This window comes from Mchenga conophoros, linkage group LG16 (assembly GCF_057382185.1).
Source record: "Mchenga conophoros isolate Kocher_MC1m ecotype Shallow Benthic linkage group LG16, M_conophoros_male_GT1.1, whole genome shotgun sequence".
In the NCBI taxonomy this organism is placed as follows: Eukaryota; Metazoa; Chordata; class Actinopteri; order Cichliformes; family Cichlidae; genus Mchenga; species Mchenga conophoros.
In genome coordinates this window covers 32,223,923-32,239,725 of record NC_140541.1, presented here as the reverse complement: position 1 = coordinate 32,239,725, position 15,803 = coordinate 32,223,923, and the positions used below count along the sequence as shown (strand labels likewise).

Below are 15,803 nucleotides of genomic sequence, written 5' to 3'. Positions count from 1 at the left end.
TACATCTGTAGGATGATTATTGGTAATTTTTTCTTTAATGATTCAAATTTTATTTGTGAAGAATTTCATGAAGTCATCACTAGTTAACGTTAAAGGGATGGTTGGCTCAATAGAGCTCTGACTTTTTGTCAGCCTGGCTACAGTGCTGAAGAGAAACCTGGGGTTGTTCTTATTTTCTTCAATCAGTGATGAGTAGTAAGATGTTCTGGCTTTGCAGAGGGCTTTCTTATAAAGCAACAAACTATTTCTCCAGGCTAAATGATGATCTTCTAAATTTGTGACACGCCATTTCCTCTCCAGCTTAAGAGTTATCTGCATCAGGCTACGTGTTTGAGAATTCAAGACATTATATGTGAAAATTAGTTGAAATTAAATTCTGGACCACACTATATAAGACAAATAAGGATTACTTTAAATTGTGAATGATATGAATCATGTAAATCAGGCCTTATATTCACTTTTATTAACGTTAACAATCTCCATTCTGAAACATGACATGTCACCATAAACTTCAGTGTCCTGAATTTCTAACATAACGTCACAACGACTGATCAGTGCCCTGCAGTTTTACTATTCGCTTTCCAATTTTAATATCAGCACATTACAGGTTGCATTGGGACACCACAAAAGCTAATTCATTTCTATGATCCGCTGGGCACTACAATTTTAGCAACCATCGCTCAAATTGAAGTAGACAATTGTCTTTGTGTTTAGAAGATTTTTCCAGCTGCTGACTAATTAACATTTGATGTGCTCCCAAGTATTTACAGCAACAATATATATGTGAGTGAGCTAGCTCACTCACATATATATGGATACACATAATATATAATAGAATCTTGGCCTTATGACGCCAAACTATTGGTCAATAGCACAAGGAATGATAAACAAAATGACAAGGTGTAGAGTTCCTTGGTCTGTGACCCAGCTTTTTGCATTTTGGGAATGTTAGGGAGTTTTCTAGTTTGTTGTCTTTATATTATAGTTCTGAATTTTGTATTTGTTGTTATGCTGGCTTTTGTTATTATGTGGTTAAGTTTGTGCTCCAGGTTTTGGTTATCATTCTGCTATGCTCAGTATTTGTCCATTCTGGGCTTAGTTTTGTTATCTAGGCTTTAGGCTACTGTTTTCATGTCTGCCCTTTGTTCCACTTCACATGTTTAGTCTGTCTTGTTCATGTGTTTCTCTCTGTTCTCTGTGTCACGCCCATGTGTCTTAGTTGCAGTGTGTGTTACTTTTTGTTTTACTTTGATAGTCTCCTGCCCGGTGTGTATGATGTTAAGTTTTGCTTAACTTTTGTCACCTGTGTTCCTAACTGTGGTTTGTTCCCCTGTCATATTGTGTGTGTGTGTATATTGTCTGATTTTCCCTCTGTTCTTTGTCATGCCATCCACCTAGCTCTATGCTCAGTGTCCGTGTTGCCTGGGCTAAGTAGTTCCTGGTTTCCATAAAGTTTGAATGTTTTGTAGCTTGTGTTTTTGGGTAAAAAAAAAGCTGAATAGAGCCGTGCACCAATTTTACAAACTGTTTTTATCTTTATAGATCAAGTAAATGCAACAAAGTGCAATGAAAACAGGCTTACTCAATAAATACACTATATAAATATTTTAATTTAAGGTCCACAGAAGTCTGACTGCACAGGATACAGAAAATCAAGAAAAGATTAGATCTGTTGATTGAATGTTCTCAAATAAAAGCATGCTAAGACTATACGCTTTTACCAAGGCTGAAAATTCTCATGTTATTCATGAATTGAGTCCCTGGACCAAGAAACATATCTGAATGCAGATTAATTTGTAATATCTTTTTGAGAATCAAAAAACCAAAATATTTCTCCAAAATTTTCCTGTTTCAGTATGCCATGTAGATTAATTCCAATTTCCAAAATGATCGCTTCTAAACTGGTGTAAGCTCCATCTCCACCTCACCTCCTTTTACATAATAATTTTAAAAATCAGACACAAAAAACCAAAACCAAAACAGACAGAACAGTCACATCAGTTTCTTTGCAGGGATAATACACTCATGAGTCAGCCATAAATTCCATGTATGCATGGCATGTAGTGTCTGCTCAAAAAACTGAGTCTGAATATCACCTATAAAAAGATAATGCTCCAAATCCACAGTATTTCAGTGTTCCTCATTTTTGTTGCTGTGGCTGTGCAGCATGTTCTGCTCACCTGGTTGTGTTCGAGAACAGGCTGTCTTGTTGGAAAGCCTCAGGGTAAAAATGCTCATGCAAAACTTAAATTTACAAACCAGGCATATGAATTATTGAATTATACTACCAACATCCAAACAACATACCTTTACTTTTTCACCCCACTGTAGCTAATCCAAGAAAACCCAGAAAATCATTATTCAGACCATGCAGCACAAAGACCTCCTCACCATCTTTTGAAAATAAAAAGGCTATTTGTGTCGTATGTTAGTATCAGAGCCATTATCACCAAGGACCTGAAATGTATAGAAACTGTCAGATACAATGTAGTGTTGCTGCACTTTCTTTTTTTCTTTAGATTCCTTTCATTTAATCAACAAACAGAGTCTACCTGATGCTTTCATTCAAACACACTGTCATAGAATTAAACATAAAGAAAGAGCCAAGGCTGTTCTCAAGCATAAACATGCACCCAGTGTTTAATTGCCTAAACTATAAACATATACCTAAGAAAGAGAAAATTAAGGGTCATGGTTATTGGGCACCCCATATGATTTCACTATCATCAAATGCTTGTTAGAGTAGAAACCTGAAGCTCAGTCCTTGAAAATGTCTCATGGAGGACAATGAATGACTAACAGTGAGGTACAGATTTATTAGCACAATGAGAGATGTTGAAAGGAACGGAAAAAAGAACACACAATTATCAAGTCTAAAACAGCAACAAATGTTATGGGGATTTTGGCTTTCTTCCCTTTTCTTGTTTTTACAAAGTGGAAAGAAAAAGTCAAAGGGAAAAAGTCAGTCACCAGTAAATGTACTGATGAACATGACTGCATTACTAATTGTAGCCATCTGGATTTACCATAGAACTGCTCATCACATTAGTCCTCTCCTCTTGGCGACAGTGGGAACACACAGCTGGACTCCTTAGTTCTTCAGTCAAGGACTTCCAGCCAGACTCCAAGCTCTTGAGCAGGCTCCTTAAGCCTGACAGGACAGGGACTCAAGAGTGAGACCCGGCTAGCTTACAGTATATGACTAGCTGGAAACAAACTAAATATGCATCCCTGCACTTGAGGGCCTTGAAAGGGGTTGGCCACCATTCTTGGCTCTCTGCAATCAAGGCAGAGTGCCCACAAAAGCAGATACTTTATTTAGCCATAAATGATTTCCATACAGAATCTGCACATTTGTGAGTCTCTTCATCACCCTCCTTAAGCTCCTTATATTTCCTGACCAAATTCTGGACATGCCAATTATAATATTTGTATAGTCTATGTAAATATGTGCCAAGTGACCTTTTGCCAGGCATTGCAAGCAAATATTGTGTGGTGCAGCAGCAACAGCAGAAGAGTAATTATTTGAGCTGTGAATGTTTTTAATTTGGGTGACTTCAGTATAAATTTTTTTATGATTAGATGCCATGGAGATGGCACTTTGGGTACCATGAAATCAGAAGTGAATTGTGACATATTTGAATTAAAACTATAATCTGATATTTAGGATCCCCTTATACTGGTATCATTACTAAACAAAGGCAAAGGTCATTAACCCTCCGGTTGTGTTCACCCCACCCCCTTACTTTAGTGTTCCCTGTCAAAATCGACTGGTCAGTTTTAACACCTCTTAAATTAACATAAGAAACATTTTTCAACACCAAATTCAGTTCAGTGGGACATTCAGTGGGACATTCAGTGGGACATTCAGTGGGACATTCAGTGCGTTGTTCAGTAAATGTAGGTCTTTCATCAGGTTCACCTTCCAGCAGGACAACGACCCTAAACATAACCCAAACACAAAACATATCCATGTGTTAGAATGGCTCAGTCAAAGTCCAGATCTAAATCCAATCGAGAATCTGTGGCAAAATCTGAAAAATGCTGTTCACAAACGCTGTCCATCTAATCTGACTGAGCTGGAGCTGTTTTCCAAAGAAGAATGGGCAAGAATTTTAGTCTCTAGATGTGCAAAGCTGGTAGAGACAGACCCTAAAAGACTGGCAGCTATAATTGCAGCAAAAGGTGGTTCTACAAAGTACTGATTCAGGGGGCTGAATAATTACGCACACCCCACTTTTCAGTTATTTATTTGTAAAAAATGTTTGGAATCATGTATGATTTTCGTTCCACTTCTCACGTGTACACCACTTTGTATTGGTCTTTCACGTGGAATTCCAATAAAATTGATTCATGTTTGTGGCTGTAAAGTGACAAAATGTGGAAAAGTTCAAGGGGCCGAATACTTTTACAAGCCACTGTATGTCAATTAAATTGTTTGTGGCATTTAAACTAAACTAAAAACAGAATGGAATGCAAACAACAAAGTAAGAAATGCAACGTAAATCTGCTTTTTGACATTTAAGCTGGAAAATTTCAAAATATCTTGCCTCAAGCACATTTTATTATCTGTGATATTTAGATTGTTAATTGCAGCAGGATAATTATAGTCTAACATACAAAAAAAATCACGATCCTGTACGAATTGACTAAATATTACAATGATCTTCACAGCCAATTCTGATTATTGTTATTGTTATTTGTTCGTTATTTGTAATTGTTATTTATAATATCCCATATGTGAATAAGAGGTTGGAGTCTGTGTACATGTTGTAAACATTAAAGTTTATAGAAAAAAAATGATAACATACATCCAACTCTTAAATAAGATCTGCGACAAAATTGTAAGAGTTGACTTTGGGTGAAAATCTGTGTACAGATACAAAGAAGAAAACTGTAAAACTGTAAAGCTCTCAGAGTTCCCACACTGTGCAGCTGAAGTTACAGCTATGAATTTTAATTACTGTTCTTCAAAGTGTTATAGAATCTGATTAAACCCACCTGAACCTGTGTGATTATCATCTTGAAAATGTAACATCTACGTTTCGGGACTTGCTGCTGAGATAAATTCAACTGAACTATCTGCCCTCTGATTGAGTTTGATTCTGGTTTGTGCTAATGTTTAACCACACCCATGTGTGCAGATTGGGTCACAATGTGCTCCTGTACCTTGACTTCCAAACGGAGTGTGGGTGTCAGTGTCACTGATGCAAAGAAGAAAACTGTGCATTACATTTGAATCTTTTTTCTGCACATGCACAAAGAGGAGATATATTTTTTAATTTTTACAACAGCTTCTTCTCTGTAGCAGTGAAAGCTTATTGTATGATATTAAAGAACAGATAACAATAAAAAATAATAGCTTTATTATAATACAACAGATTTATTTCCTGCTAGAGGAAATTTATAATTTTAAAACGAACGCGGATAAATTTCAACATCAGTAAGGCCCACAAATCTTTTCCACTATGCTTAACCTTTGTCTTACAGTGGTGCTTGACACACCACAAAACATAGTGTAATGGCACATTGGGACGGGCACACTTAACCCAAAGAGCAATCATTACCTACCCTCTCCAAATCATTTTAGTGCCTAAAACTAACCAGCAAGAGAAAGTAAAAATAGAAAGGGGTGAAAAGGAAAAAAAATCAACACTCTCAGCATGTTCTGGCAACCTGTCAGCTCAGTTAAAGGTGCAGGTCTGCCACCTCACATGAAGAGTCAAGCAACACCCGATATATAAGGAAAACATTATCATTTGAGGTGAGAGGAATAATGTCCAACTACCACATGTCCTTCACTGTGAATACAGATGCAAACACCCCCTCAACACTCAGTCCATAACTGCAACAAACAAACGTGCCAGTGTATGTTTGACTCTGCTGTTTAGTATAGTGACTGCAAGCATGTGCAATACTGCATGTATGCAGTATTGCTTATTGACTGATTATGTACTATATTCTTTTGGATGCTTAGATTTTTTTGTTTCTGCTCAGCAGTTTATCTCCAACGCACATTTCGCTCTGCTGATACCAAAAAATGATAGCAACCCTTCCTTTCACAGCCTCTGAATAACTATTCGCTTCATAAATATATGTAAATAATAGCATCTTGTTATGCAATTACTACTGTAATAAGAAGGCAGATCTGGAATGGAATGGAAATACAAGCACTGTATACTTGTGACCAGGTTAGTAACTCTTGTTTAATTACTTCCTACAAATTTAGGCATCAAGTTCTAGAAAGTTCCTCCCCTGTTACCAACATCTATATACAATATATTCTCTTCCTGAGTTTAGTTACTAGCCGCTATAATGATAACGGTAATGAGATTTCCAGGTAGCTCCCCAATAATACATAAAATTTTACCTCATATTTACTAGGTAACTCGTTCCTGTTAACTCAGTCAGTGATACCATGACAATGGAAGCACTTAATGCAGCAGCAGGTGGAGCTCCTAATCAAATTTAAATAATGTTTTTTACATCTTTTAACATTATCATTAAAGCAGAGATCATATTTCATGGTGTAAATAATACACTCTGAGGAACACTGTATGATAATGCTATTCATGAATCTTTAAATGAGTTCAGATTAATATAATAATATGCTTATAAAGCAATTATCTGGTTAAAAATCAGCATTGATGTGGAAAATTTCAATTTTTTCCACAAACAAATCCATAATTCAAATTTCCATTTGTCTGATCTCACTTCATCTCTGGAGGACTGCAGTTCCACTCTGACAGCAAACTGGCAAAAACAAGTGCATAACACAATAAACAGGGAACATTTTGTGATTAAAATAGTGCTTACTGTTAGCAGCAGAGTGCACCTGAGCCCATCAAACAGTCTTTTCTCCACAGTTCCTGTTGGTTTCTTCTTTTAGAAAAGAAGAGCAGCTGTGACTTTGTTATGCAGAAGAAACTGTGTGAATCTTTTATGGTGCTTGCAAGAAGTTATAATAGAAAATGGAACACTGTTCATTTATCGCACCGGAAAACTAATGCTGTGCCTGCATTCAAAAGCAGTGAAATTGCTTGTTGCAAATCACCTTACGTGTCTTTCCCCACTCTTCCATTCTGTAGGCTGCAGGAACATCTTGGTGTCGGTGAACTAAGCAGGCTTCATAATGAGCTCTGTGTGCTTGATGGGACTGACACAGAGATTTAGAGGTGCTATCTCCTCCTGAGATGGACGGAGTAGATGTGTTCATCATGAAAGTGACAGCCTGAATCTATGGAGAGTAATGGCATGCCCCCGCACCACTGTCTCCAGTTGTCTCGTGAATTTATCATAATCATACTCTCTCTCTCTCTGCTGTACTATACTGCTGCGTCAAAGGTTTCCATAGATTTCTGCCCATTTTTTTTTTGGTTTTTTTAACGGTCAGCAGCCTTCTGACATTAAAAAAGGACATTTGTCAGAACTTGTACTGGTACATTTACTTTTTGAGCTGGTGATTTTTGCAGAGTATCGATTGCTTTTCATTAGGACGTGCATGTTAATGAAGTGTAGTGAGCAAAGAGTGCTAATTACCGCAGTCGTCCATTAGCAAAAGCATTGAGGAAAGTTGATCTCTGAAACTATGCAGAAATGCATTTGATGAGCCTCATTTGTCTTTTCCGCACTTGTTACTTTCAAATCAATAGTAAAAATGGCTCAGTACATCTCAGAACTACAAATGAACGTCTATCATCATGGAGAAAAACCGAACTGTCTTTCTTGTCGCATGGTCTTTGTTAGCACGTTTATAAAAACCTACAAGCTCGTCTGATTAGTGATTGTGTTTTGATGGTGTTTTTAGTAGCACAGCTGTTCAGAAGCCACCATGTGAACTATACTGCAAATGAGAATTGGCAGTCTAGATTTTTTTCAATATAGTTGCTTAACCCTTGCTTGAGAGTTTTTAAAAAGAATTTTAATGATTACAATGCAAATGCCTGTGGCAGTTGGAGGGCACTGTGCTACTTTGTTATTTACCATCTAACAAAGCTACCAAAAAGGAGAAGAAAAAAAAATAGTTTTGCACAAATTGGAGTGAAAATGTAATTTGTTCAAAATAACTGCTGCCTTAATCAAGCCAACTTTAGACTTTAGTTAAAGCTGACATTCCTCCTGAAATGTTAGGTTTTTCCTGTCTCTCCTAGATCTACCTTTCAGATAAAGGAGCATAGTGTTTCTCTGCTTTTAACAAGCAGCCAGATCGTCCTTGAGGCCTTTCATAGAGGCAAAAACAGAAGACGCCAAAGAGAAGGCGATCAGGTCACTGTGCTCCAAAAGCCTCCACCCTGCCTGACCCTTTCAGGCCTTTCAAAATAGTTAGACCTCACCAATGGATGGATCAACTCCCAAAAAAAAAATCAATCACAAGGTTAAAATACACCAGTCATACTGGAAATTAAAAAAAGGAAAAAACTGCACAGATTGTTCGATTTTGCACACTCAATATCTTCTAAAATACATTTGTGGGCTTTCCACAGCATGTAAGAACTGATATTTTGAACATTTTATACATCTTTTTAATTTTTAATTTCCAAGATATTTTCCTCATGTCTCTGCAAACCATATTAATGTACCAGTATCAGATACACAAGTTGTGACAGCATCAGGATGACTCAGGTATGAGAAAAGCATCAGTTAATTTTTTATGCTTTTTGTTAGTCTTGATTGAGCAGTAGACTCTACTACTGCGATATTCTAAGACAGCTAAAACGAATTATTCACAAGTGGCAAGTAACCCCAGTCTGCTGAGAAGACACTACCACACAGCACATTCAAACACCTCCCTGCTGTCTGAAACAGTCTCTCCAAACATCCTCCCAACTCATGTGTCACCCCTGGCTGACAGTCTTATCAGGGAGTCATCACAGAGCTGTCACCTATGAGGGGCGTCTCCTGAATGATGCTGACGTCTTTTTTGAAGAAGGGGAAGCTTCTTTTTTCCTTCTTGGGGAATTCTCTTTGGTAAAGAGAAGAGGAAAGTCCAAATTAAGAGTGAAGGCTGGTGGCTCCATATAACTGAGCTTTTACTGCAGGGAATGGAGGAGCTCTACAGCATTTATCACCCCTTGGGTGTGCATACTCTAATATTGTTATGCTAATGCTGCAACTGATTAGCATGCCGAGACACTGCAGTATTGGACCATTATCTCAGTGAATCCGAAATAAAATGCTCTGTGAGTGGATTTTCTCTGGTCATTTCTAAAATGCTGAATTGTGGAGCACTGAAAAGTGAAAAATATTTCTGATTTTCAAATGCATATATTATTATTATCAATTGAGTATTATTCCTGAGAGGGCTGTGCTTTATCCTTTTGTTATCTTCGATTATAAATGATCAATTAAAGATTATTCACGCATTACATTCTGACACATTTATATTTGTAATGGCAGAATTGTCTTGCACAACTATATATCTGAAACCTTTAAATGGGAAATCAAGTAGTATTTATAGTATACATTGTGGGAAACGGACTATTGTTTTGCTTACAGCATTTTAGTTAAACTTCGCAGACTAATGACTAATGTCACACAGAGGGCTAGGATACTCTCTAGCACCATTACTACTGTACCACAAAGCAGAAAAGCAGATTCAAAACATGTACTAACAACTTCTGTCATGTGCTATCATCATAGGACAACGCTATTGCTTTGTGAGGACAAGCTGTCAGTTTGTGCATAGACTGTAGACAAAGGACCCAATTGCCGAATATTGCAGGTATAATATCAAACAAAAGGAAAGTCGGGCTGATCAAAGTTTCAAACAAGTTTCAAACATGATCCAAAAAGTCCAAACAGAGGCAAGGCAAGGCAAGGCAAGGCAAGTTTATTTGTATAGCACAATTCAACAACAAGGTGATTCAAAGTGCTTTACAGAGACATTAGAAACAAGAACAAATAAAAAGCATGATTTCAAATTGATTAAAACAAGCAAATAAACGAACTAACTAATTAACAAACAAACAAACAAACAACAGTATATAAAATCAAAACAGATAAAATCAGAACAGTAGATAAAATCAGTAGTTAAATGTAAGTTTTGAAATTTAAGCTTAAAGTGTGGATTTGGTGCTTTATTCAAATGCAGCTGAGAACAGGTGAGTCTTCAACCTGGATTTAAATAAACTGAGTGTTTCAGCTGATCTGAGGCTTTCTGGGAGTTTGTTCCAGATATAAGGAGCATAAAAGCTGAATGCAGCTTCTCCGTGTCTGGTTCTGACTCTGGGAACTGATAAAAGACCGGATCCAGATGACCTGAGGGATCTGGATGGTTCATACTGGGTCAGGAGGTCATTGATGTATTTTGGTCCTAAACCATTCAGAGCTTTATAGGCCAGCATCAGAACTTTAAAGTCTATCCTCTGACGGACAGGCAGCCAGTGTAAGGACCTCAGAGCTGGACTGATGTGGTCCACTTTTTTGGTCTTAGTGAGGACTCGAGCAGCAGAGTTCTGAATGAGCTGTAGTTGTCTGACTGATTTTTTAGGTAGACCTGTAAAGATGCTGTTACAGTAATCAAGCCTACTAAAGATGAATGCATGGACTAGTTTTTCCAGGTCCTGTTGAGACATCAGATCTTTTATCCTTGATATATTCTTGAGGTGATAGTAAGCTGACTTTGTTATTGTCTTAATGTGTTTTTCTAAGTTTAGGTCTGCATCCATCACTACACCCAAATTTCTCGCCTGGTTTGTGGTTTTTAGATGTATAGATTGAAGTTCTCTGGTGACCTGTAATCGTTTTTCTTTGGCGCCAAAGACTATTACCTCAGTTTTGTTTTTGTTTAGCTGGAGAAAATTGTGGCACAACCAGTCATTGATTTCCTCAATGCATTTACCAAGAGCCTGTACAGGGCCTCGGTCTCCTGGTGACATTGTGATATATATTTGTGTGTCATCTGCATAGCTGTGATAGTTTATTTTGTTGTTGTTTATAATCTGTGCCAGTGGGAGCATGTAGATGTTAAACAGAAGGGGTCCCAAGATGGAACCTTGGGGAACTCCACATGTGATACTTGTCTGCTCAGATGTGAAGTTACCTATTGATACAAAGTATTTCCTGTTTTCTACGTATGTTTTGAACCAGTTTAGTACAGTTCCTGAAAGACCTGTCCAGTTCTCCAGTCGTTTGAGTAATATGTTGTGGTCAACTGTATCAAATGCTGCACTGAGATCCAGTAAAACTAGGACTGACATTTTTCCACTGTCTGTATTCAGACATATGTCATTAAACACTTTGGTCAGAGCGGTTTCAGTGCTGTGGTTCTGTCTAAAACCTGACTGGAAGGCATTGTAGCAATTATTCTGTTTTAAGAAGTAACTGAGCTGTTGAGAAACTGCTTTTTCAATGATCTTACTTAAAAACGGGAGATTTGAGATTGGCCTGTAGTTGTTCATTTGTGTCTTGTCAAGATTGTCCTTTTTCAGTATAGGTTTGATTACAGCAGTTTTTAGTGATTCTGGAAACACACCTGATAATAAAGAAAAGTTGACGATCTGTAACAGGTCTGACTCTAAAGTCTTTGAGACCTTTTTGAAAAAACTTGTTGGCAGGACATCTAAACAGCAGGAGGAGGAGTTCAGTTGACCTAAGATGTCCTCCAGGTCTTTGCTGTTAATAGGTTTAAACTGTTTCATGGTGTTTAAACAGTTTTTTGGTGGACACAGTACATATCCTGGATCTGCTGTTGATGTACCAATTGCTTGTCTAATTTTTTGGATTTTTTCAGTGAAGAATTTGGCAAAGTCATTGCAGGCCATGGTCGAATGAAGTTCAGCTGCCACTGACACAGGAGGGTTTGTTAGCCTGTCAACTGTAGAAAATAAGACCCGAGCATTATGGCTGTTTTTAGTGATGATGTCAGAGAAGTAGGACCTCCTTGCATTCCTCAGTTGTAAATTATAATTGTGAAGTTTCTTTTTATAAATGTCATAATGAACCTGGAGGTTTGTTTTTCTCCATCTGCGCTCAGCTTTCCTACACTCTCTTTTTTCATTTTTCACCAGTGTGGAGTTTCTCCATGGAGACTTTTTCCTTCCAGAGATAACCTTCACCTTAATGGGAGCAATAGTGTCCATTACATTTAACATGTTAGCATTGAAGCTATTGACGAGCTCATTGACTGACCCTCTGGGCAGGTCAGGTGTTAATGGGAAGACCTGGTTAAAAATTGCACTACTGTGTTCAGTTATACACCGTTTTGTGATCACTGTTGTTGATATATTTGTGTGGGCTGAGATTTTACTTTCAAAGAAAACACAGTAATGATCAGACAGGCCCACATCAGACACAGTAACCTTTGAAATGCTCAGGCCTTTGGAGATCAGTAGGTCAAGAGTGTGTCCTCTATTATGTGTGGCCTCTGTTACATGCTGAGTCAGCCCAAAGTTGCCCAGAGTGTTACTCAGGTCTTTAGTCCCTTTGTCCTGAGGGTTGTCCACATGAATGTTAAAATCCCCAGCAATAATTACACAGTCAAAAGACACAGTCAAAAGACACAGTCAGAGACATAAAAGATACCAGGAAAAGCAATTTACAAGAACATGCCACCAAACACTCAAGATTATATAACAAACACAATGACAATGGGCGCTTGGAGTACTGGATACAGGAAAGAAACCACACTAGATAAAGTCTTGATCAAAGTAAAACCAGAAAAACCTAAAAGACATAAAGCTAAACATGCATACAAGAAGATTTACACTAAACACGGAGACTGTGAGAAAACTAAATATGAGAGAGAAAAATAGAAGCTGAAGCTAAATAAACACTCAAAATACAAAATACAAAGTTGGCTATAACAGGCACCCAAAACTAAAGTGCAAACTAGACAGGAAAAGATATCACTATAATATAATATAATATAATATAATATAATATAATATAATATAATATAATATAATATAATATAATATAATATTTACAGCTTTTTGTGTTGTTTATTATTAGTTGATGATTCTGATGATTATGCTGAGGGAATGTCCTGTATTTGACCAATACATCCACTATAACCTAATCTTTATCCTTGTGGATAAATCATGTGTGGAATATGTCTACTTATTTATAAACTGTAAAATGTATAGAAGTACTATAAGTGCAAGTCTTCGGTCCCCAAAATCATCAAAGAAACATCAAATCAAATCATTCATTTCCCTCGGGATGAATAAAGTATTATCAATCAATCAGTCAATCAAAGTTCATTCTTCAGTTATTCTTGTTTCGGTTTACTCTCACTGCTTTCAAATATTTCCTCAGTTTTCCATCCTCTCTTAGTTTTTGTCAGATTTTAAGTTTTTATTTACTAGACGTATCAGATTACTTCAATACAAATCTATTCCAGAGACCAATTTGTTGTTTTCATATTTTTTTAAATGGCAATTGTCAAGCTTAAGTGCCACTAATGCAATCCAATCACAGCTGTTGCCCCAGAGTGTCAGCTGCATTGTGTGATAAAGTACTCTCATCATAGGTTCTATGACAGAAGAGTAAAGCATTGTTACCATTTCACTGTAATTTATCTAAAACTGGAAACCATCCTGTGTTATTCCTGTCACTGTCCAATTAAATACAGAGAATTTGAGGCTGCACAAGTATCACAGGTCTACAGATGAAGCAGAAGCACACTGATGAAAAGTAAATCATTTTTTTAAACTGCAGCTATATCCTTTATATAAACAATAACTAGTTGTCAACCCTTGGAAAACAAAATTAGCAGCATTTTACGTGAAAAAAATTCTAGTACATTCAGACTTCTCTCTTGCTTCAATAGAAAGCCAAAATGTTTCATTAACTTGTGTTCTCTTTTGTGAATGAAAGCAGAATTACCAATTAAAAGAACTAAAGCACTACCCTGCAATCAACAGTTCAGCTGCCATATCCCATTGGAGACTATAGTTTCCTCACCAAATTGAAATGGTTGCATGTGTGTCTTATTTGCACATAAACAGCATATCACACTGTTATTAGCAGTCTCCAAGAGAATAAAGACGACTAAAATACCATGAAAAATGTCAAAAATATTTTGTGGTGTGTTTTCTACATTAGTCTCAGAATGTGAATTTGCTGACATTTGCTGAAAATTTTTTTTGTTTGTGTGTTTTATTTTTAGGTCTACCAGCACTCTTTCCTGGCATCATACCTCCTCTACAATCTATACACAAGGTAAGGAAACATAGAAATAAATCCTAAATAATATAATGGGATGATTTCTTTTTCAGTTGACCATCCTTTAAGAGCACCAGTGTCACACATCTTAGGACAAAAATGTCAGCATGCTATCTTTAACAGATGAATATAATCTTATATAATATAGGTTAAAAGTTAAACTGATAGTGCAGAGCTAATGTTCACCTCACTGAGATTTCAATGACAGTGTGTCAGTGATTGCTAGACTGATTTTGTGATACTTTTATCATTACCATTACATCAGGGAGGTGCGGGAGCTCAATCCTCCAGAGGTGTCTGACTCAGTGCTCCAGTTTGCTTCATGGGGTGTTCGGGGTCAACAACTGGTAAGTGACTGTAGAGCTTTATAAAGGTCACTAAATCTTAAAACAACCATGCTTGAATTATATTCTTAAGCTTTTATTGATTCAGTGGTTAGTTTACCTCAGGATTTATTCCCTTGGTTTCCATAGGCTTTCCTGGATGCTTGGTTTATAGGTTGTCACATTAGCTAAAGCAAAGCTGTTCTTCCTGAAGTCCACCAAAAATTTAAAATGTAATGTTGATGTAAAACTGTTGTTAAAGGGTTTTATACACAGCCCCACACTTTCAGAGGCTCAAAAAAGACTGAATAACTGATTGATGAGCAGTTTCGTTATTCACTGAAGCTCTCAATATGAGGTCCACAGGAATGTCAAGGCAAGTTAGAGATGCAATCACTGGGACAAAGAAACTTTAAACAAATCTGTCACAGAGATAAAATCAAGAATCTGGTTCATTCTTTAAAACAAGAAATGGACACAACAAGGACCCCTTCACAACATCTAACTGAGTGAAGAACATTCTTGTGCATCGTTTTCTGTCTACAGTCCAGAGATACTTTTATGAATGGAAATACAAAAGGCTCCAAAGGGCAGGGATAGCTCAGTAGGTAAAGTGGTCGCCCCATGATCGGAAGGTCGGCGGTTCGAATCCACTTAACGGCTACCCTGAGGTACCCCTGAGCAAGGTACCGTCCCTACACACTGCTCCCCGGGCGCCTGCTTAGTGGGCTGCCCACTGCTTCACTGAGTGAATGGGTCAAATGCAGAGAAAAACAAGTAATTTCCCCATGGGGATCAATAAAGTATCCGTTATTATTATTATTAAAACACCGGATAAACTCAGAAACAATAAGGCAAGATTAGAATGTGCCAGAGAACATCTGAAAGAGCCTGCAGAGTTCAGAAAGAGAAAACAATCCTTGGAGAAATGAAACCAAGATGAACTTGTATCAGAATGACAGCAAGATAAAAGTATGGACAAGGAAAGATAAGCAAAGCAAAGCAAAGGCTTCAAACTGGACACATTCAAAACCAATCCATTATTCAACATCTATTTAACCACTGATTGCAACCCGTTAAATGTAACTTATCACACTGCATTTATTTGGTATGCATCACTTCCTCAGCCATTGCAGCACAGATCATTCCAGCCCATAATTCTTTTCATCTCATAAATATTACAGTTAAACAAATGCATGCAAAATATTCACAATAAAATCCTGCCTCTGGATATGAAAAACAATGCATAAATAAATCATCCTTGAAGAGTCAGAAATCATAAACTATATAAAATGTAATTTGATATACAAGTTT

At 37.1% G+C, this 15,803-nt stretch overlaps 1 protein-coding gene across 2 annotated transcripts in view; it reads left to right on the top strand.

Annotated features, from left to right (window-relative positions):
* The window catches only part of LOC146557098 (inactive dipeptidyl peptidase 10), a 155,352-nt gene that overhangs the window by 98,863 nt on the left and 40,686 nt on the right, over positions 1-15,803 (top strand). For both annotated transcript variants that reach the window (XM_085249891.1, XM_085249890.1), the window contains exons 6-7: positions 14,111-14,163; positions 14,432-14,513. In XM_085249891.1, the coding sequence (XP_085106017.1) occupies positions 14,111-14,163; positions 14,432-14,513 (135 nt within the window). The remainder of the gene's footprint in view (positions 1-14,110; positions 14,164-14,431; positions 14,514-15,803) is intronic.